The sequence below is a fragment of the Crinia signifera genome, chromosome 5 (assembly GCF_055691185.1).
Source record: "Crinia signifera chromosome 5, ASM5569118v1, whole genome shotgun sequence".
NCBI lineage: Eukaryota > Metazoa > Chordata > Amphibia > Anura > Myobatrachidae > Crinia > Crinia signifera.
The window spans coordinates 317,223,030-317,244,400 of NC_139221.1; the positions used below are offsets into that span (position 1 = coordinate 317,223,030).

Here is a 21,371-nt window from a genome sequence, read left to right on the forward strand (position 1 = left end):
TACAGCTGTGCCCGGCAACCTGGCAACCTGAGAATTAGCATTCATCACAAAGACTGCCAGACAGGCCTGTGCCGCGTTCTGCGCAATTTACATTGATACGTGCACGCATTGCGTTTTGTCTGGTTAGTGGCCTCATTTATTCCCTCACGTTCATGACCCAGTTATATCCTCCAAACTATGCCTGGTGTGTATCAATGATGAATTTGTTGGCCCAGCTAAATAGCTGACTGGTGCTAAGAACAATGCGAGGGAAATTTACTGAGTGGGAGTTTTATTTCACGTGGGATGTTGCTATGGGAAACCAATCAGAATCTACTATTTATTTAGCGCCGTCTATAAGATAATAGATAGTTTCTGATTGGTTGCCCACAGCAACATCTTATCTGAAGTAGAACTCCCAGTGTTCTGTGCAGTACTCCTCAGACACTGGGCCGTATTCAGTGCAGCCGGCGAGAGGGTTAAACCCTATTCTACGTCCCGGGGGAACCCTCACTGCCAGATGACGGCGAGGATTCCCCAAACAGCGAGGCTCACAGCTAATGCAAGGTGCCTGCTGCATTTAGCTGTGAGCCTCACTGTTTTAGCAGCCACACACGCCGTCCCCCCCCCCCCCCCCCCCCCCCCACTCCAAAAACCTAGCGAGGGTGAAACAGTGTGTGCAGGGGGTCAGTTGAATACTGACCCTGCGAGCTGTGACAGCGAGCAAAAGTCATTGAATACACCCCACTATGTTTAAGCTGACAATCTAATTTTTGCCACCTCAGTCGACGTGTCCACCGTGACCAAAGCCACCTCTGGCTCTGCAACTGGAGTCTTATACCCCTTCCACATCGCAAATGCCAGGTCACACCTGTTATTTGGACACATACATGGCCTTTATTCAGATCTGATCGCAGTACAAATTTGTTCTCAAAATGGCTAAAACCATGTGCACTGCAGGTGGGGCAGATGTAACATGTATGGGAGAGAGTTAGATTTGGGTGAGTTATTTTGTTTCTGTGCAGGGTAAATACTGGCTGCATTATTTTTACACTGCAATTTAGATTTCAGTTTCAACACAACCCACCCAAATTTAACTCTCTCTGCACATGTTACATCTGCCCCACCTGCCATGCACATGGTTTTGCCCATTTTGAGAACAAATTTGTACTACGATCAGATCTGAATAAGGGCCACATGTCCGTCCCCGGAGCGACCTGACATTTGCAATATTTAGGGGGGTATTGAATGTCAGGGGCACGGCTCGACAGCCGTGCCCCTGTCCCGTTCTCGCTTTGCTCGACTTGAGCTCGGCGGTCGGGATTCAATGTCCCGAGCGGCGAGAAAGGGGCGTGGCCACGAGCTGAGGGCAGAAATAGACAAGCTTCGGCAGGGAGCTCGCCTATTTCCGCCTTTTCTCGGCAGAACGAGCCCGACAGTTTGTGATGTTGGGCTCGTTCTGCCGAGAACCCCTGTTCAATGCTGTCGGGGAAGACAGCATTGAATAGGGCCCCGCAGCCATCTCCCCGTCGGGAGATGGCTGCGGGAGCACGACAAACATTGAATAACCCCCTTAGCCTTCACAGTGACCCAGCAATAAGCCGGGTTGCTGACGTCAGAAAGGGGGTGGGGGAGGAGGTAACTCTTGGAGCTGACGTTGCCTCCTCCCTATATACCCGTTTCACATTGGACCTGGGTTATTTGTGCGATGTGTAAGGAGTATTTTTACGATGTGCTGGGTCGAGCCGTGTCAGCATGTGGTGTCGACATAGGGACAGAATCCCGTGGGTACGCATAACACTAATTGGGGGTCCATGTTGACAGCTGTCAATATTGACAACAAAAAAAGTGAAAGTCATGAATACTGTATCATGTGTCTACCATTTGATCATTTCGCCATTTTGACCCTGTCGACCTTTCCAATGTCAACCTTTTGACCTTTTGCATGTTGACCTTTTGGGGTAGACCTATTGAATTTCTATCTAGACACTTATGTAGTAATCCACATCCACATAACCATAGCTGCATCAGCAGAGGACACGGACATAAGTATCAAGGTGACAGAAAACGGCAGGAAAAACACATGAGGAGGGAGGGCCCTGCTCGTTAGAGCTTACTTTCTAAAGGGGAGGGGCAGACAGACAGGGGTGACACAGATGGGGTAGACAGTGAGCGTGTAACTGAGGGTTAGGATGAGAGTTGGCTGGGTTTGGTGTAGAAGTACAGTAGGTCTTGAGAGCTGTTGGAAGTTTTATAGAGAGGTGGAGAGTCTGAGAGGCAGATTTATTAAGCTCAGTGAAGTGACAATGTGGCTGGTACTTTATCACCGGCCAATCAGCTCCTAACTGTGCAGTTACAGACTTATTTTGAAAAATGACAGGTAGGAGCGGATTGGCCGGTGATAAAGACCAGACACTCTATCACTTCACCAAGCTTAATAAATCTACCCCTGAGAGAGAGAGGTAGAGAGTTCCAGAGGTAGGGAACGTGAATAGTCCGGTAGGAAGTAACCAGTAGGCAGAAGAGGCGCAGTGTGCATAGCGGAGCGAAGAGGGCGGGTGGGATTTTAAAGGGAAAGAAGTGATGCCAATGGGAGAGGAGTGGGTGAGAGCTTTGTAAGTGAGCGTGATAAGTTTAATGATTAGCTCACTAGGACACTAAACTCTGTTACGCAAATGTGAACGAAGGCGCGCACTATGCTTCGTGGTACTCAAAGGGTTAACATTTGAAGCCACGGATTTAAAAGGCCAACACCTTACGTCTCTGCCCTGAGAGGGATAACACAGCCCAGCCACACCTCCCTCTCCAAAACTCTGATGGATCTGTCACAACAACAAACTTGTCACATGATAGATTTCATATTGAAAGATGCGGCACTTCTAGATCTATGAAAAACACACAACAAAGTGGTAAAATAAATCCAGTAACCGTTCTAAAAAAGAAAAAGAAAATAATAGACAAACTTACAGAAATGAGAATACTTTAGTGGAGTCATGTGATTTATATCTGGGGGTGTACATAACATATACTGTACCAGCTCATTGTTACATTGATCCCCAAGAAGACCGACCTCTGAAGCATCTACACAATGCAGCCTCCGCCCCCTCCCCCATTTCTGTGATACCATTTGGATAATGCTGCTGCTATGTTAATGAGCCTTGTCCCGTTTACATTGCTGTCAGCATTTTTTGTTAGCCATTAACCATCCTCGCTTCCCATACTGCTTATATACAGTAATTCACATCAATTATCCATATAGCGCAACTTCCCTGCATCTCTCTCTGTGTATTCAGTAACCTCCTTTTAAGCCGCTAGAAACAGCACATCCCCCCCCCCCCCCCTTCTCCTTATCCCCTACATACAGTAGCCATGCAGAACAGAAAGTTGGTAATAATATACCAGGCCCGCTGCATGGCGAGCGCAGCGAGCCCGCAAGGGGGGGCGATCCACGTCCCCCCCTTGTCGGGATTTCGACGTTCGGGATTCCGGCGTTGGGATTTTGAACGCCGGGATCCCGACCGCCGGCTTTTAATGCTGGATCCGCAGGTCCATTCACACTGACGTTACATAGTTACAGTGAGTTAGTGTACAGTATGCAGGTCCATTCACACTGTGACGTTACATAGTAACAGTGAGTTAGTGTACAGTATGCAGGCCCATTCACACTGACGTTACAAAGTTACAGTGAGTTAGTGTACAGAATGCAGGTCCATTCACACTGTGACGTTACACAGGTACAGTGAGTTAGTGTACAGTATGCATGCATTTAATTTCCACCTATTAGGATGATACAGAGGAACCCTCAGTGAGAATGGCTGTTTAGTCCCAACTGGCTGCCAGCATGGGTTCCTAAGAAGACTGCTGATCCTGCAAGGCGGGCGTAGATGTTAGCATTTCTGCCTTTCAGACATAAGGTCCTGAGTTCAATTCCTGACCACTAACTGTGTGGAGTTTGTATATTCTCCACGTGCTTGCATGGGTTTCCTCTGGGTACTCCAGTTTCCCCATATTCCACAAACATACTGGTAGGTTAATAGGATTCTAACAAAAAGATTTAGCTGCCATAATACCCCTTTTACATCAAAATCCCTGGTTCATACCCCATTTACACAGCACTTCGACCTAGGTCAGACCTGAGTCTGTGCCGTTTACACTGAACCTGGATCAGTGTAAGGGGGGAGCACAGCGACATCTCCCCCTGTGTTCCCCCCCCCCCTCAAAATTCTTACTGGGGTGGGAGGCACACACAACACTCACCCCCAACTTTGGCCCGCGGACCGCCTGTAGAGCGCCAGGTAGTGCTCAGAGCCTGTGCGCTGACTACAGCAGTGCGTCCTCTCTCTGCTCCCCACTCTCTGGTCGCTGCTGGAAAGCACTGCCGGGATCAGCAGCTAGACCAGGGCTGGGCAATTGCGGCCCTCCAGATGTTGATGAACTACATATCCCAGGATGCTTTGCATTAGTTTTGCTATGTGGCCATGCTGAAACTGATGCAAGGCATGCTGGTATCAACATCTGGAGGGCCGCAATTGCCCAGCCCTAAGCTAGACGGATGTCCCAACCCGTGCTGGGACCATTTACACCGGCCTGTACCCAGTTCCTAGCCGTGTTCAGGACCTGGGTCGAGGTCCCGTGTAAATGGACACGGGTTGACCCCATTAGATCAGATTATATTATCTTCTAAATAACTAAGATGTAGAATCTAATTGGTTGCTATGGGCAACATCCCATCTGCAGTAGATCTCCCATCTTACCCCTTTTACACCAAAATCCCTGGTCGGACCCTGGTCTTTGAACACGGGAGTTTCCAGGGTTGGACCCAGCTTCATACCCAGCACAGTGACCCAGGTCGGACCCAGGTCTGCGCCGTTTACACTGAACCTGGGTCAGCACTGCTTTTCCCTATGAATGACATAAAAAATGTCCATTTTAGGACTGATAAACTGGCATCCAACTTTCCCTCAATGATTTTAAATAAAAATTAAAAGACATGACAAGTTAGCATTGAAATTTTTTTTTTATTTTTTTATTTAGTAAAATATTTTTCAAAAAGTTTTTTTCAGTGCTCAAGCACACCTAGCGGAATAAAGGTGCAGCATCACCCATGTGCTCTCCCAGCCCCTTCCCCTGCAGCAGCAGACCGAATCTCCCATGTGTCCCCCCCTCCCCAAAATAATAATAATAATATAAATGATACTGCATCCAATTATCCAATTATGATTTCTGTGTGCACTGCCCGTATCCTTCCTGGCTGCTGTCTTTTGCCACTGCAGCGCACTGTGGAAAGGCGTCCAGCACTTCTGGTATCCTTTCAGCACTACCCGGATGTCCCAACCTTGGTTGGGACCATTTACACTGCCCACGACCCAGGTCCAACCAGTGTTTAACCCTGGTCAGGACCTGGGTAGGAGACCAGTGTTACTGGACCTGGGTTGGCCCCTTTTACACCAAGGCTGACCTGGGTCCAACCTGGGCTATTCCTTGGTGTAAAAGGGATATTAGTAACTTTACCCTTATATGTGCAATAAATAAATGACTGGTAATAAATACATGATAACTAATGAAACATGAGTTGTTATCTGTCGGTTCCGGGTGATGGATCTATCTACATGCTCTGGTTCAACAAGGTCAACACAAGCAAACGGTTGACATGAGGTTAATACAATCTGGGTTTTTTTTTATGGACTTTTTAACGCTTCACGAGCCACGTGGCCTAGGATTGGGAACGAGCCACGCGAGGGGACACGCTTCACTAATTGGGGGTCCATGTCTTTAATGTTGACCTTTTGTTAGTCTTGACTACATGTCAACCTTTTGTCAATGGAGACCTAGCGTGTGACGCAATTTTGGTGTCGGCCTGGACCCTGTAGATCTTTCCATCCACTCCTGTTATCTGTTAGGTGTCAGCGGAGATGGACAGTAAATGTAGACAGTTGATGACGGCATCTGACCACATAGAGTCACTGGTCATTGTGTGGTAACATGTTACTTATATGTGCACACATGTTACAGGGCACCTGAGAATATAGATCATGTGCTTGTCCCAGGTAAGCTGACAGTCTATAGGTGCCCATACACGGTGCGTTTTGCGGGTGCGATGCAATACACTCTCATGCAATTATTGTACCGTATATGGGCACCTGCATGCATGGAACCCGTAGAGCTTTATAATAAATGGTATTTTTTTTTACCCCCAACAAATACCTCAAATTACACTATATTTACTAAATATATATAGAAGCGCCACTTTCTCTCCATATTTACTACTCTCTCTGATTTACAGGCTGGATTTCTCTTTGGTTGATGATGAAGAGAACAATCAGTTCATCTTGGACCTTGCTATCTACAGGTATAATTGTACACTGCATAATTAATATCTGTAAGGCACTTAAAGTCGTGGCAAGTGCAGGCTTACACGGCTCTCCTGACAGGTGTGGTATGACTCACCGACGGTCGTGATTGTGATAGTCAATAGCCTCTGTTGGTTGGGATCCCAACTGCCCAACAGCCGGTCCATTCACCTCTGAATAGGCCGTAATTATGCCTACATGCAGAACGCGTGACGCCCTAGTTGCGTCCAGTTATTCCGCACCACTGTTACTCCAAGCTGCGTATGCTCGGCTGTGGAATATCTGTGCTACCAGAAAATCACATGATCTGTCCAAAGAACGGACATGTGTGCAACTCCCCGGGTGTCCATAATGATTATTTATTGTCATGTAAGTTACATATGTAATATGTAATATTTTTTCTTTCTGAATGACGTAACAAATCCATCATCTTCTCCACAGGCATATGGACACCTCTCTGGTCGATGTTGATGTCCAGCCCAATTATATAAAAGTGTTGGTAAAAAAAAAGGTAATTAAAAATAATTAGGCCCATTAAGGACAACATGGGTGTGGAAAGTTGGGTTGACAGTTATCAGGCCGACAAGAGAACGTCAACATGGTTGAAATGTCGGCATGCAGCTGGGGCCATCTTAACAGCATTGTAGGCCATGGGCAAAGCAGCGCACTCGGCCCCTTACCCAAAATTCACGGGAATAATTGAAAATATAATAATAGTTACTTACCCCTCCTGTGGTCCCACGTGCTTCCATACACTGAATGGCTGTCAGCAATCTGATTGCTTGATAGCTCCGGCCATCGACCAATCAGCCAGCAGACAGCCATTTATACCCCTTTCACATCGCATATGCCTCTGACCTGGGTCCGGCGATTTCACATTAAATTGCTCATTGTACACAGGGCGACCCAGTTTAGCCCTTCTTATAAGCCAGGTCAAATTTCCAGGTTGGACGACCTAGGTGATAAGGTTTGGCGCTTTCACACAGCACCTCGACCCGGCAACAACCAGGCCCAGTTTTGAGGTGGGGTTTGCAAGGAGTATGATTGTCTTGCAGCTCTCTGATTGGGTGTCATTCTCTACCTGCTCCCAATAAGCTGCAGAAGAACCAGCACAGAAGACAGATGCCCGCTGGCCAAGCATTCTGTTAATTTAGACATATGAATAGTAAGAGAATTCCCCGTCACACTTCTCTTGCACAGAACTGCATTAAATTGTCTATTAAGTTTTCCTTTAATCGCTCATACTTGGGGAGCACACTGCTTTGGTGGGCCTCCGTGGCATCTACATAGAAGGCGTAAATCATTTGGAGACCTCGGAGTGATTTGGGAAACATTAGATAGGTTGGTTCTGCAAGCTCGAGCACTCCGCTGCCGGCATCTGTGTATACACGGCTCACGTGGGAATAGAGTTGCAGAATTATTTGGTATCTGACACTTCCTGCTACACATTTCATCAATCAATGTCCACACGCGTAGAAACACCGTCCGCGTCCCCTTCAGATCAGCCGCGTACTGGGAATTTCCTGCATGGCAGGTCCTGATGTGATGGAAGGTCAGAGAGGGACATTTCTGAAAACTGGTGCATAAAAGGTGTTGTAACCTGTAGCAATCAGTCAGAATGACACTTTTACTTTCTCATAACGCAAAAACAGGATTCACTTTCTGGCATGTTATTGAAACCAACTTATTTTAAGGGCTGCCCATGTTTTAAACATTTATTTGGGGGCTTATAGTCATGTAAGATGGAACATATTCATTATTGTAATCTGCCTTGGGTGTCGCTCTCTGTTGTGGTGCTTCTAGCACACTCTGGTCTGTATTTCAACACAGAAATACAGACCAGGATGTTCTTTAAGCACCACAACAGAGAGTGACACACCATCGGTAAGAGGAACTAAACGAGTTTTGAAAGGTGCTGGGTGCTAGTATGAAGACTATTCATATACAGTGCCAGAGCAGGATCCTGTTGCCCCCGGCACTAGCATATGTGACACCGAGAAGGAGGGGCTAGGACCAGGAAGCTGAGTGCTAGGCACGTTCTAACAAAGCCCCGAGTGGCTCCATAGACTGCAGGGTGCTGTTACAGCATATGTGCCAGGAGGGGACATGCAAAGCTAACATGCATGGAATAAATTAGGCCTTAATTTTATTTCTCAGCTGTCACCTGCAAGCCCCCCATTCCCAGATAAGCAGCAGGGTGGCAGAAGCCAAGGGTTGGGTGTCGCTGTAACCTGGTAGTAGAGTGGTATAAGGGAGAGGGCCCTGCACATGAGAGTTTGTATTATAAAAGGGAGGGGCAGGCAAAATGTGGGTGATACAGATGGGGTAGACAGTGAGTGTGGGACAGAGGGTCAGGAGAAGAGATGGTTCGGTTTGATAATGAAGTGGGTCTTAAGAGCGCATTTGAGATTCTGTAGAGAGGTGGAAGAGAGTTCCAGAGGTAGGGAGCACCACAGCAAAATATTGGTGGCAGAAGTGGGACGAAGTATCATTAATGTTATTTCCTTTTCACTTTTAGCCATTTCAGCTCGTCCTCCCTGAAGAAGTAAAGCCAGACAGCAGCACTGCCAAGAGATCTCAGACAACGGGTCATTTAGTGGTCACTATGCCAAAGGTACATGAAGTACACGTGGACTTAGATTGTCAGCTTTGTGCTCAAGAAAGTACCGTATAATTTAATTGTTGTGATCCAGTGGAAGCAGAATCTGGGCTGTTACCACCTGTGATCCCAATATACAGATAGCATCACGATAGCTCATCCAGATTGGGTACACAATCAGTAGCCTGGCTTCCGGGGAACATTGCAGTGTGATTGGACTAAGGCTGCATCTAAGTCATGTGCCATCTTTGACACAAGATACTTCCTGTGATCTGATCACCATTATACAAAAAACAGGGAAGGTGAAAGCCACCAGTATAAAATATGCCCAAAGTGCCAACTCCTTCTGAGTGACATGAGCTGAGTGCTGCACTGTAAGATTGACAGGTCTGATAGGGCAAACCTATCTATTCCCATCTATTCTTCCTAACATTGGACTCTCATTGTGGGGTAACTTACTTATTCCCCTGTGCTGATTCTTACTAATAGGGGTGTCATAAGTTTTACATTCGTGCAAAAGAAGATCCAATCTCTCACTCATACATTCACTGCTATCATAGCACACAGGTGGGAAGCAGAAGCACGGGATCAGCTGTCAGACTGTGATATAGATATTCCACGGGTCTCTCTGAAAACTAAACATATGGGCTGGAATGTAATGATATATGATTTTAGGGTCCCGGGAAAAAGTCGGATGTTATAATGTTTAACTTTTCCCCAGAATTCGGCCAATGTGCATCTTAAACTCTACGGATATAAATCCGATACGACTATTTTTAGAGCACAAATCGTCCAATTGTTTTTCAAAGCAACCGGAATGCCACAGTATAATATTTGCAGGCCAGGAAGTAATGGGAGCACATTTGCAGAAAAAAAACACTTTAAAAACCATTTCTAAGCTTAAAAATGCTAAATATAATTTGATTTGTCAAAATAGTTCATATACTGTACATGTTTCATCCCCCCCCCCCCTGGGAACTGCCTGTGATGTTAACTAGACACCCATGCAGCTTCTAATTGAAATGATATACAGCATGACTATATTCTGTATGTAATTAAGACTGTGGGCCAGATGCACTAAGTTTCAAAAGTGATAAAATGGAGAGTGATAAACAACCAACCAATCAGCTCCTGCGTGACATTTTTCAAACCCAGTCTATGACATGACAGGCAGGAGCTGATTGGCTGGCTGTTTATCACTCTCCATTTTATCACTTTTGAAGCTTAGTACATCCGGCCCTTTATCTGCATACAAAATATTCTACTATAGTGTTTCCCAACCAGTGTAACATTATTTGGAATGCGGAGCCTTGGGGCATGGTCTTGGGCAGGTTGGTGTAACACGTCCCCCATTTTTATCACTTTTGGATTTTGGGCACATGTCCAGGGCTCCCCGAGCAGCTAGGCACCACCCAGGCTCACTGCAGTACACTTTCGCACGGCATATATCCGGAGATCACCTGCAGAGCAGCAGTGATCATAGGCTCACCCACCTGTCCTCCATCCCCCGCCCACGGCAGCTCACGGGAGGAGACCTGTCCCCATCCCAGAAATAACAATCAGTCCAGCAGAGGGTTTCGGAGTACTCATAAATGTTCCTATAATGTGATTTCTTCTGCTTTAAATTGTGGTGTTTATAGCGGTTAGGTTGCCATATGGAATCAGTGATCTCGATGAAGAGACAGCAGGCTTTGTGCAGATCTGCAGTTTGGACACAGCGGTATCTTACTGGATGCAATCTCTCATCTGTTCCTCCGAGACCTCGGGGTGCCCCTCATTATACTGTATTCCTAAGCAGTGATGTGTGATTCTGTGATGGCACTGAGAGTAATGACTAATGTATCAGTACTGTGAGGTGGATGTACAGGAAAAGTGGTTTATTGCTATAGAAGTAACGGTTTAGGGTTCCCATGGGTCTGCCTGACTTCCATAAGACCTTTGCTCAGAATCTGTGTTTTCCAAAGACTCTCCCTTCCCCTATGGCTACAGTAGTCTTAAATATTTACAATAATTGGGCTCAACCCAGTGATTGTTGCTGCGAACGATGTGTGTGCAGGTGCTTATGCTCCAGATATATATATATATATATATATATATATATATACAAGGTAACCGCTAGGGTGCCGTATAAATAGCAGTGTCCACGAGGGACAGTACTATGTAGATACAGTAGCTCCCGTGAGGGAAACAGCACTCACCAGACTTCATGCAATAGTGGTATAGTGGAACAAGGTGTCCCAGGTTTAATAATTCTTACTTGGAGCCTGCCCAATCAGGCAGGCTCCAAGTAAGAATTATTAAACCTGGGACACCTTGTTCCACTATACCACTATTGCATGAAGTCTGGTGAGTGCTGTTTCCCTCACGGGAGCTACTATATATATATATATATATATATATATATATATATATATATATATATATATATATATACACACACACACACAAAGCAAACTCCGGCAATCCTGTATGGCAGCTCTCCAATTTTCTTACCCTGGTGCCTTCCCAAGTCCGGTGCAGGCCTGTATGTACAAAGGCTGGCAAATAAGGTGTCACTCAGAGATTTCTAGAAACAGTGCTCAACTGGCTTTATTCCGACATGTTTCGAGCACACAGGCTCGTCCTCAGGGATGCTCTAAACTTTAAAAGTGATAAAATAGAGAGTGATAAACAGCCAGCCAATCAGCTCCTGTCTGACATTTTTCAAACACAGTCTGTGACATGGCAGGTAGGAGCTGATTGGCTGGCTGTTTATCACTCTCCATTTTATCACTTTTGAAGCTTAGAGAATCTGGCCCCAAGTCTTCTTCGTTTGATGCAGCAGCATACTAAAGAGGAGTCATTTTGACTTATTATATAGCCACTGGGTGCGGGTCGCTTAATAGCGGTAGGCAATGGTGCAGTGCACCAGCTAGTTCTTGATGTAGTGACAAGCTGACTGACAGCCACTGTCACATGCCTTGGTGCCCCCCCCCCCCCCCCCCCGAATCTGCCGCTGGTTGTACTCACTGTTACATGTACACTGGTAAGCCAATGGTGCCTGAGTGTAGCTGTGTTTCATACAGCTCACCAGTTGGTTAGAATGTACATGTGATGTGAATGTGATAATACCCATCATGCTGCTAGCTGCTGCTAATATGACACTTCAGTGACATCAGAATGCAACCCTATGCTGCCAGTCACTGAAAGAAGAGGGGTAATTAATTACTTGGGGGGGACACAACTGCCCTGATGGTTGAGCCCGGTGCTGTGCAGTCAGGAGGCCAAGGAATAGGCGGGCCGCGGGCTGAAGCTTTGGCTAGGACCAGTCCTGGTGATGATAAATCTCTGACAGTCTCGCTGTATCTCCTCTCTTGTGTTCCTAGCAGTGGGGACCCAGAAGAGCTTTGCCCCATCAGTGCAGGGCATTCTAGCTGGAACGGTTACATGGATGGGGTAGCAGGTAGCTATGACTTCACCAGTGAGGAGAACGTATGTTGACTGTTCAGACAATCTCCCTTTCCATCCAGACAATGCCTGGCTGTCTGACTACAGTAGGAAAATCACTGTGTTAGAGCATTCCCCAGGGGCTGGGATTTGTTTCCTGGTGTGTGTATTGATTGTGGTGTTACAGATTGTGCACTTCTGGGGGAAGGGGACATAGACAGACCAAGGTGATCTCAGTCAGTCCTCAGCAGCAGCATCTGCATGGAGGAGGAAAGCTCCAGAACGTCTCCGGTTATCTAGCCTCTGCGTAGGTGCCTGGGAGCCAGCTGACATCTCCTGGGTCCGTGACATTGCCTTCTGGAAAGGAGAGGGATTTTAAGTGATACAGTAGGAAGATTTCCCGTTGTAATTCCATATCCCAAGAGGTTCTTAAGCAGCAGTATACTATATACGGGATCCTACAGCATCAGGCAGATCAGATTTTGTCAGATAAATTTGGCCCGATCCATCCAGGGGCGGATCCAGGATAAAATGACAGGGGGGGGCACCATGATAAAAGAGGGTTTAGGTGGGGGAGGGCCAGTGTTAGTGGTGCCAGTGTACATGCTAAAAGAGCGGCAGAGAGAGGGTGGCAATGGGATTAAAAATAGGCCCACCATGGCAACAAAAGTGAAGGATGTAGCTGTGCGCGCGCCGAAGGCGCGCTCTGGAAAAGGGGGTGTGGCCACTCAACAGGGGGCATGTCCTTGAGTGTAGTGTACAACACCATATACAACTTCTACACATTATGCTACAAAATACTAGCCCCTTACACATGATGCCAAATGGAATGAGCCAAAATTCAAACAATGTCATATGGATTGTGTCAAAATTCACATAATGCCACACGGATTGAGCCAATATTTACATAATAACACACGGATTGAGCCAAAATTCACAAAATGCCAAATGGATTGAGCCAAAATTCACATAATGCCAAATGGATTGAGCCAAAATTCACATAATGCCAAATGGATTGAGCCAAAATTCACATAATGCCACACGGATTGAGCCAAATTCATAAAATGCCACACGGATTGAGTCAAAATTCAGATAATGCCACACGTATTGAGCCAAAATTCACATAATGCCACACGGATTGAGACAAAATTCACATAATGCCACATGGATTGAGCTAGAATTCACATAATGCCACACGGATTGAGCCAGAATTCACATAATGCCACACAGATTAAGACAAAATTCACAATATGCTTCATAAACAGGGACATTGTCCACCAAAGGCGCGCATTAAACATTTACACCATAATGTCCATTGCACGTTAAGTTACACGGCATGATGTCCATTATGTATTATGCCAAACACCATAATGCCTATTAAAAATTATGCTACATACAGTAAGTGCTGCTTATCTACATGCTCATTGCCAAGGGTTCCATGCTCATTGCCAGAGGTTCCATGCTCGTTGCCATGTGGGATTACATGCTCATTGCCAATGGGGAATACATGCTCGTGGTAAATGGGGGACAGCCGCCGCCAGGCAGAAGTGATAGCCACTGACAGTGGCAGAGGCTGGCTGTATTCCGAGCACTGCAGGTCCCAGCTATTTGAAATAATACCCATTTCACACCAGAAAATGCATTCCCAGGTTGGCCTTTTTTACACCAGCCTAGTCCCTGCATTTTCTGGTGTGAGGGGGAGAGAAAACCACCCCTCCCCCCCTTTAACCAGTTATCTCATTTAACCGGCTATATCTTCGGAACTAACTGACCCATTTACATGAGACAAGTATCATATTGAAGAACTTTTGAGTGGGCTTTGAATGATTTTGGTCCAGTGAAACTGGAACGTTTGGTTCCAGAGTAATCTGCCCTCAAAGAACATGAACAGCCATGAAATTACATTTCAAAAATAAAAAAATCGATTTACACGCTATATCTCTGGAACCAATTGACCGATATGGACCATCCTGATATCATATTGAAGGCCCAGCGATTTGGAATTGAATGACATCAACCACAAGCTCCTGTGATGCCAGGGGGGGAACTGGCAGCCGTCGGAACCGGGTGGGGGTCGGAATTGACGGGTCCCATACTGTATTATCCTATGGGGAACAAATGTTACAGCTTTGCCAGGCGATATCTCCGGTTCCCGGGGGGCTAGAGACATGGGGCTGGGCTCGTTGGAAAGCTCTGGTCCTCATCTACAAAATGAATGACAGGGGGGGCACGTGCCCGGGTGCCCCCCCCTGAATCCGCCACTGGATCCATCTGAATTGGGTCAAATCTGACAAAATCTCACAAGTGCCCTATAAACTAAACTTACCTTTTGGAGCACTGCAGTAGCTGGACAGCTGAAATTTTTTTTATCCCTCACCCGTATCCAGTAGTCTATTATTACATTTACACTGATATTTATAGAACCGGAATCGTCTGTCATACGGCAGCGTGTTATTCACCTAATTTACACTTTCACGGCTGACTAAAACGTTTGACATATTAATCTAGTTTCATTTCCACCTTCTCATTGTAAAATGTAAAACGTCATTAAACGACTTCATCGGGAACAAATGTATCTATCACAGCAGCTGCTGCGGTAACACTCGGAGATGACAGCGTCTCATTCACGTATTAGTCTCTCACTAATGCCCAATTCTCACAGCTCCACTGGACGTGATCCCGAGGTGGTGACATCTGATCTGAGCTCTGAGAACTCTGTTATCCATAATTTATCAAAGCCAATTATCTCGGAGACAGATACGCACATAACTTTATCTTAGCGTCAGCATTATTCAGTAAGCCACAAACACACCGCATTAAGGGTCCGATTCAGACCTGCTCCTTGAGCAGCGAATTAAGCCCTGTCTCCAATGGTGGGCATGTGCGCAAGCACATAAGGCGTCTATTGAATTATTATGATTGACTCTTAACACCAACTTAACGTATTACCCCTAGAAATAAATCAAAAGGACACAGTCTTACCACTAAAAATAAACACACGGACAACAACTGCATAAGTGAAAAGGTCATAGAATATTTATTAATTGGTATGACCCTATTTGTAAAAGGGATGGCAAGGTAGGCACCATAAACGACCAGCTCAAGTCAATAGGTGTTAACAATGGCGGCAACTAACACGCCCCAACTTGTAACATGGCGGCGTTAAATGCCCCATCTAGCTAAAGGCATAAACCGTACTGTGACGGTCTCACCGCCCCTTCTATGGCATGGCGAAGACACTCCCAAAGTCCCCCGTGGAGGCAGGACTCACCAGCCTCAAGAAAAACGGCCATACCATCATCCGGCAGATGCACACCATCCTCCCTATAATACAGGTGGTATCTCGCACTAAAGACGGGTGCCGCACCGCAGTGCCACCCAAAGACATCACAAATTTGGAAACAGCAAATTTAACTTTTCTCCTGGCCCTATCCATTGCTGATCAGTGAGCCTCTCCAATGATACCTGGGTATAATGTCAGACCACACGACACGAACCCCTGGCCAGCGAAAAACTATTCGCTCCAAGTGGGCTTTTACTTGGAAGATGAGACCCATGCCTGTCACCCGGCCTAAATCATTCCCAACAAGGTGGATAAACAACACATCTGGGCAGCCCCACTGATGTTCCCTGGCACACAGCAAATGCAACACACCGTCCCAGCTCAGGCCCCGGGCACCGAACCAACGCACTAGTCTGCCCCCCTAATAAAACAGATGCACTGGTCGCTATAGGATGCTTCGAAGCCCAAAAGCAAATGAATGACCAAGGAACCAGACCTGATTGAGTGATGATGAGGGGTGGAGGGGACTGAAAAAGACCCTAATCGGTTAACATCAGTAAGACTTAAACTGTAACGTTAGCATACACAACCAAAAAACATTAGTAACAGAAACAAGTGAAGGTGAAAACCTTAATAAACCTCCAGTGGACTTGAGGGGGGAAGCCAACTGTAATTAGTCCTGAACACGGAGGAAAAATTAAAAAAATCCCTTCGGTACTTGTGTATTAGCAGGGCGCCCACTAAGCTATTTGCTTAGTGGGCTATTCTGCGTAGTGAAATCGGTGCGATGCGATTTTTCATTGTATAAGCACCCATACCATGAGATGTGATGGTACTTCATTTTAAATGCACCCATGCACACCCTCACTATCCACGTCACCCTGAAGCGTGGCGAGCCCCGCAGGGGGACGCGGTTACGCATCCTCCCGAACTTTTCATTCCCCCACTATCCACGTCGGCATGGAGTTGACTTTATAAAGTGTGGCGAGCCACCGAGCCCGAAGCGTGGCGAGCAGACGCGTAATACATGTAAAGTAATCCGCGTCCCCTCGCGGGGCACGCTGCGCTCGCCACGCTTCTGGCTCGGTGCACTCGCCACACTTTATAAGATCAACTCCACGCCGACGTGAATAGTGGGGGATAGTGGGGGGATGAAAAGGACGGGAGGACGCGTAACCTGTAACTCGCGGGGCTCGCTGCGCTCGCCACGCTTCGGGGTGAAGTGGATAGTGGGGGTGTGCATGGGTGCTTTTAAAATGAAGTACCATCACATCTCATGGTATGGGTGCTTATACAATGAAAAATCGCATTGCATTGCACAGAAAAATTGCATGCAATGCAATGCGATTTTCCTACACTGCCGTACGTATGTAAATTGGACGCCCTGCAAATACACAAGTACCATCCCTTCACACCCCCAATTCCGGAACGCTAGCAGTTTCAAAACTGGTGGGTAAACATTGTTTTTGAGTCAGCGCAAAGAGCGCAACATCAAACCGTATCTAAACGCACATGAGATTTGAAAGCGGTGGATTTCCAATGCCCCATTTCCTGAATGGCAGACGCTGGAAGTCTGCTCACCACAGCACAGGCGGCTGCTCCAATATGGAACCAATGCGTACTGTACTTGGCAACCTGAAGCCCCAAAGAAGTTAAACAACACTTAAACACAGCAGAAAATTGAAAGCATGTTAAAGAGCCTGCAGCAGCCCTATAAGGCAAATAAACCTTCTCTAGTCGCACTGGGCAGTGGTCCTCGGAAGCCAGAGCTTTCAAAGACACCCAACGGCCCTTGCCTAACTGATCGTCTTGGAATGGTGGATCTTGCACATTATCAGCCTGTCCTGGAAGACCAATGTCTTCAAATAAAGACCCTTATCAGCAGACCTCTTATTAGCCGCCACTAGCTCCCTTAAACCCGATAAACCCATTATCAAACTGGGCAACAGCTGCAAATCAATAGGTTTCCGAGAGTCCGCTGCAACTGGCTGTTCCTTAGCCCAACCTCTAAGAGCCTCTGTTAGTACAAAAGATCTGGTTGGGTCAGAACTGTGACCGCAGCCGGGCATAGAAAGATATCCTGGCCAAGGCAGCCATCATAGCGGACTTGGACCTACCGCGTTTGTAGTAAGCCCACACGAAAGTCCACAAACAGTCATCGACTGACTTACCGCTGCCCTCCGAGGCCATCTGACAGGCCACCCAGTCATGCCATGCTGCTGAATAGGCCCTAAGAGTCGAAGGTGCCAGGGATTTCAGGGCTAACACGGCCATGCCTGTTCTACAATATGCCATACAGAACGTGGACAAGTAAGACCCAAGGATGCAGATCCCGTGGCCAGCTCTTGAAACTTCAAGAAATTAAAAAGGGACAGAGCATCATCAATGCCGTTATTCACCCCGGGGACATACTGCGCAGTGAAATGGATGTTGCAAGGTAGACAGTGTAACACCAGGTGGTGAAGCAGCCTCAACGCCTGTGGGAAAGATGTTCACTGGTTGTTGACCGCCTGTACGACCCCCAAGTTGTCTGGTTAGCCAGCTTGCTGGACCACAACTTAACAGCCACAATAATAGGAAACAACTCCAGCAGTAGATTAGCTGTGAAGCAGCAAGAGATCCATGATGGAGGCCAAGGAGCTGTGCAACACTCGTCCTGGAAAAACGCACCGAAACCCGAAGACCCCGCAGTGTCAGTAAACAGCTGCAGGCGGGAATTGGGAGCCGGCTCAGACGACCACAAAAAGGAAATCACAACTTTGGCCCTCCAGCGATTGTGACACTACACATCCCAGCATGCCTTGCCATAGTTTAAGCATTCCCTAATAGCAAATTTGTGGCAAGGCATGATGGGACTTGTAGTTTCACAACAGCTGGAGGGCCATAGTTTGGACTTGCCTGGTCTAACTGAAAACCCATAAAATGTAACGAGTCCTGGCGAAGCAGCAAAAGGCGGACAGCAGATTCATGAGCGCATGGACAGCAGTCCATGAGCGCACCACTCACGAAACTACAAATGAGGCCCAGGACCTCATCAAACAATTGACAGCGAATGCTGCAGAACTCGTCAGGAATTGCGTCGTTAATGGAAGAGCCACGAGGGTAGGACAGAAGTTGAATCAACAGGTATTTATTGGGAACTTTCTTAGGCGCCACCCCCAAAGGGGATATGCACAAGTCAGGCAGTGGCTTAGATGGAAAAGGGCTGACCATCCTGCCCATCTCCACCTTGGCCCGCATTTCTGTCGTACCACATGAGGCAAGTCCCTAGCCAACTTCAAATTCCTGTGAGAGACCACGCAAACAGACTGGGGGATACAAAACTCAGCGTTGGCCCTGTGTGAGTAACATCTCAACCAACGGGTCAACTCCGGAATGCGTGCTACCAGCGGTGAAAAAAAGGGAGAAAGAATAGACAGCAATATTGACAGGCCCCAATTATCTTCTTCCAGGACTCAAGAGGAAGTAGAATTATTCCAATCCCCCTAATATAGCCTGATCAAAGCTACAGCCCCTTAACCCCTTCCCGCCCGCGGACATACCTGTACGTCACGGCAGCGGGGTAGTTCGCGCACCTTGCCGTACAGGTACATCCCCGCTGTGTCATGTCGCCTTGTCAAGTGACAAGGCGACATAGTATAGATGGCTGCTGTCATCAACAGCAGCCGATCGTGTCAGTGCGCCCGCGGACCAATCAGAGTGGTCCCGCCCCGCCGATCGCTGTGATTGGTCAGTCAGTCCTGACTACACCAATCACAGCCTTTCTATTGTAAAAGGGGTGTTTTGCTTCTCTTCCCGGGCTCTAACCCTCTCACTGTGTTAGAGCCTTGGAAGGAGAAGCTGTGTCAGAGCTGTGTCAGAGTTTAGGCTGTGTAAAATTGCGCTGATCACCACAATACCCCTGCCTATATCACCCTCCCTGTGGTCATCTGTGCTGGGATCACCCTCCCTGTGGTCATCTGTGCTGTGATCACCCTCCCTGTGGTCATCTGTGCTGGGATCACCCTCCCTGTGGTCATCTGTGCTGGGATCACCCTCCCTGTGGTCATCTGTGCTGTGATCACCCTCCCTGTAGTCACCACCTAATTTTGTGTGTTGTGATCCGTATAATTTTTCTGTACCTTATCCGTACACCATAATTTTTCTGTGCGTTATTCGTACCCCATAATTTTTCGGTGCATTTGTACCCCATAATTTTTTATGTGCGTTACTCGTACCCCATAATTTTTCTGTGCATTTGTACCCCATAATTTTTTCTGTGCGTTATTCGTACCCCATAATTTTTCGGTGCATTTGTACCCCATAATTTTTTCTGTGCGTTACTCGTACCCCATAATTTTTCGGTGCATTTGTACCCCATAATTTTTTCTGTGCGTTATTCGTACCCCATAATTTTTCGGTGCATTTGTACCCCATAATTTTTTCTTTGCGTTACTTGTACACCATAATTTTTCAGTGCATTTGTACCCCATAATTTTTCAGTGCATTCGCACACCATAATTTTTGCAGTGCATTTGCACATTGTCAGTGCTACAAAACCCCACACGTGTTGAAGCACCTCATAAATACATACACCAATAAAACTATGGCCCAACGAACATATACTGCCGAGGAGGCATACGCGTTTCTGGCCTCTGAAACTGAGTCTGCTAGCGAGGATGAGACAAATTTCCGTTTGTCATCCTCTTCATCATCTAGTGACTCTGATGAACCCCCGAGGAGGCAACGCAGGACTCCCACTGCAGTAGTCGAGTCCTCTGACCCCACATGGACAACCCCTGAAAACTACGTACCCCAGGTCCCTGAGTTCACAGGGAATCCAGGAATACAATTTAATTCAGCAGGGTTCAGAGAGCTGGACTTTTTTTAATTTTTTTTTAGTGATGATTTATTTGATCTAATGGTCACCCAGACTAATGTTTATGCCCAACAATTTATTGAGCAAAACCCCACCTCTAATTATGCCCAGCCCCGCAAGTGGACCCCTGTACATAAAAATGAAATGGTTATATTTTGGGGCCTTGTACTGTGCATGGGGCTAGTGAAGAAGCCCACGATTAGGTCCTACTGGAGCACAGACATCTTATACAATACACCAATGTTCCGTGTGGCTATGTCAAGGACCCGCTTCGAAGTGATCCTTAGGTTTCTCCATTATAGGGATAATGCACAGTGCCCACCCCGGGATGACCCCAATTATGACCGGTTATATAAACTTAGACCCCTAATAGACCATTTTAGTACCAAGTTTGCCCAGGCATACATCCCCGAGAAGCACATTTCAATAGATGAGTCCCTGGTACATTTCAAAGGGAGGCTCCAATTCCGCCAGTACCTGCCAAGTAAGAGGGCAAGGTATGGCGTGAAGATGTACAAGCTGTGTGAGAGTACATCAGGGTACACACACAAATTTAGGATATATGAAGGTAGAGACACAAAAATAGACCCCCCACAATGCCCCCCCTTACTCGGAATTAGTGGGAAGATAGTGTGGGATTTGGTGCACCCACTGCTGGACCAGGGATACCACCTGTACCTGGATAATTTCTATACCAGCGTCCCACTATTCAAAAGCCTCGCTTCCAGAAGTACTGTGGCATGCGGCACTGCACGTAAAAATAATAGAAGCCTCCCTAGGTCGCTGCTTGGGCAAACACTTAGAAGGGGCGAGAGCAGGGCATTATGCAGCGACAATGTACTGTGTGTCAAGTATAGGGACAAGAGAGATGTCCTT

The 21,371-nt window shown here is 46.9% G+C and overlaps 1 protein-coding gene across 2 annotated transcripts in view; it reads left to right on the forward strand.

The window, feature by feature from the left end:
• Nucleotides 1-21,371, forward strand: part of DNAAF11 (dynein axonemal assembly factor 11) — an 81,158-nt gene that overhangs the window by 33,934 nt on the left and 25,853 nt on the right. For both annotated transcript variants that reach the window (XM_083144860.1, XM_083144859.1), the window contains exons 8-10: nucleotides 6,263-6,328; nucleotides 6,771-6,840; nucleotides 8,848-8,943. In XM_083144860.1, the coding sequence (XP_083000986.1) occupies nucleotides 6,263-6,328; nucleotides 6,771-6,840; nucleotides 8,848-8,943 (232 nt within the window). The remainder of the gene's footprint in view (nucleotides 1-6,262; nucleotides 6,329-6,770; nucleotides 6,841-8,847; nucleotides 8,944-21,371) is intronic.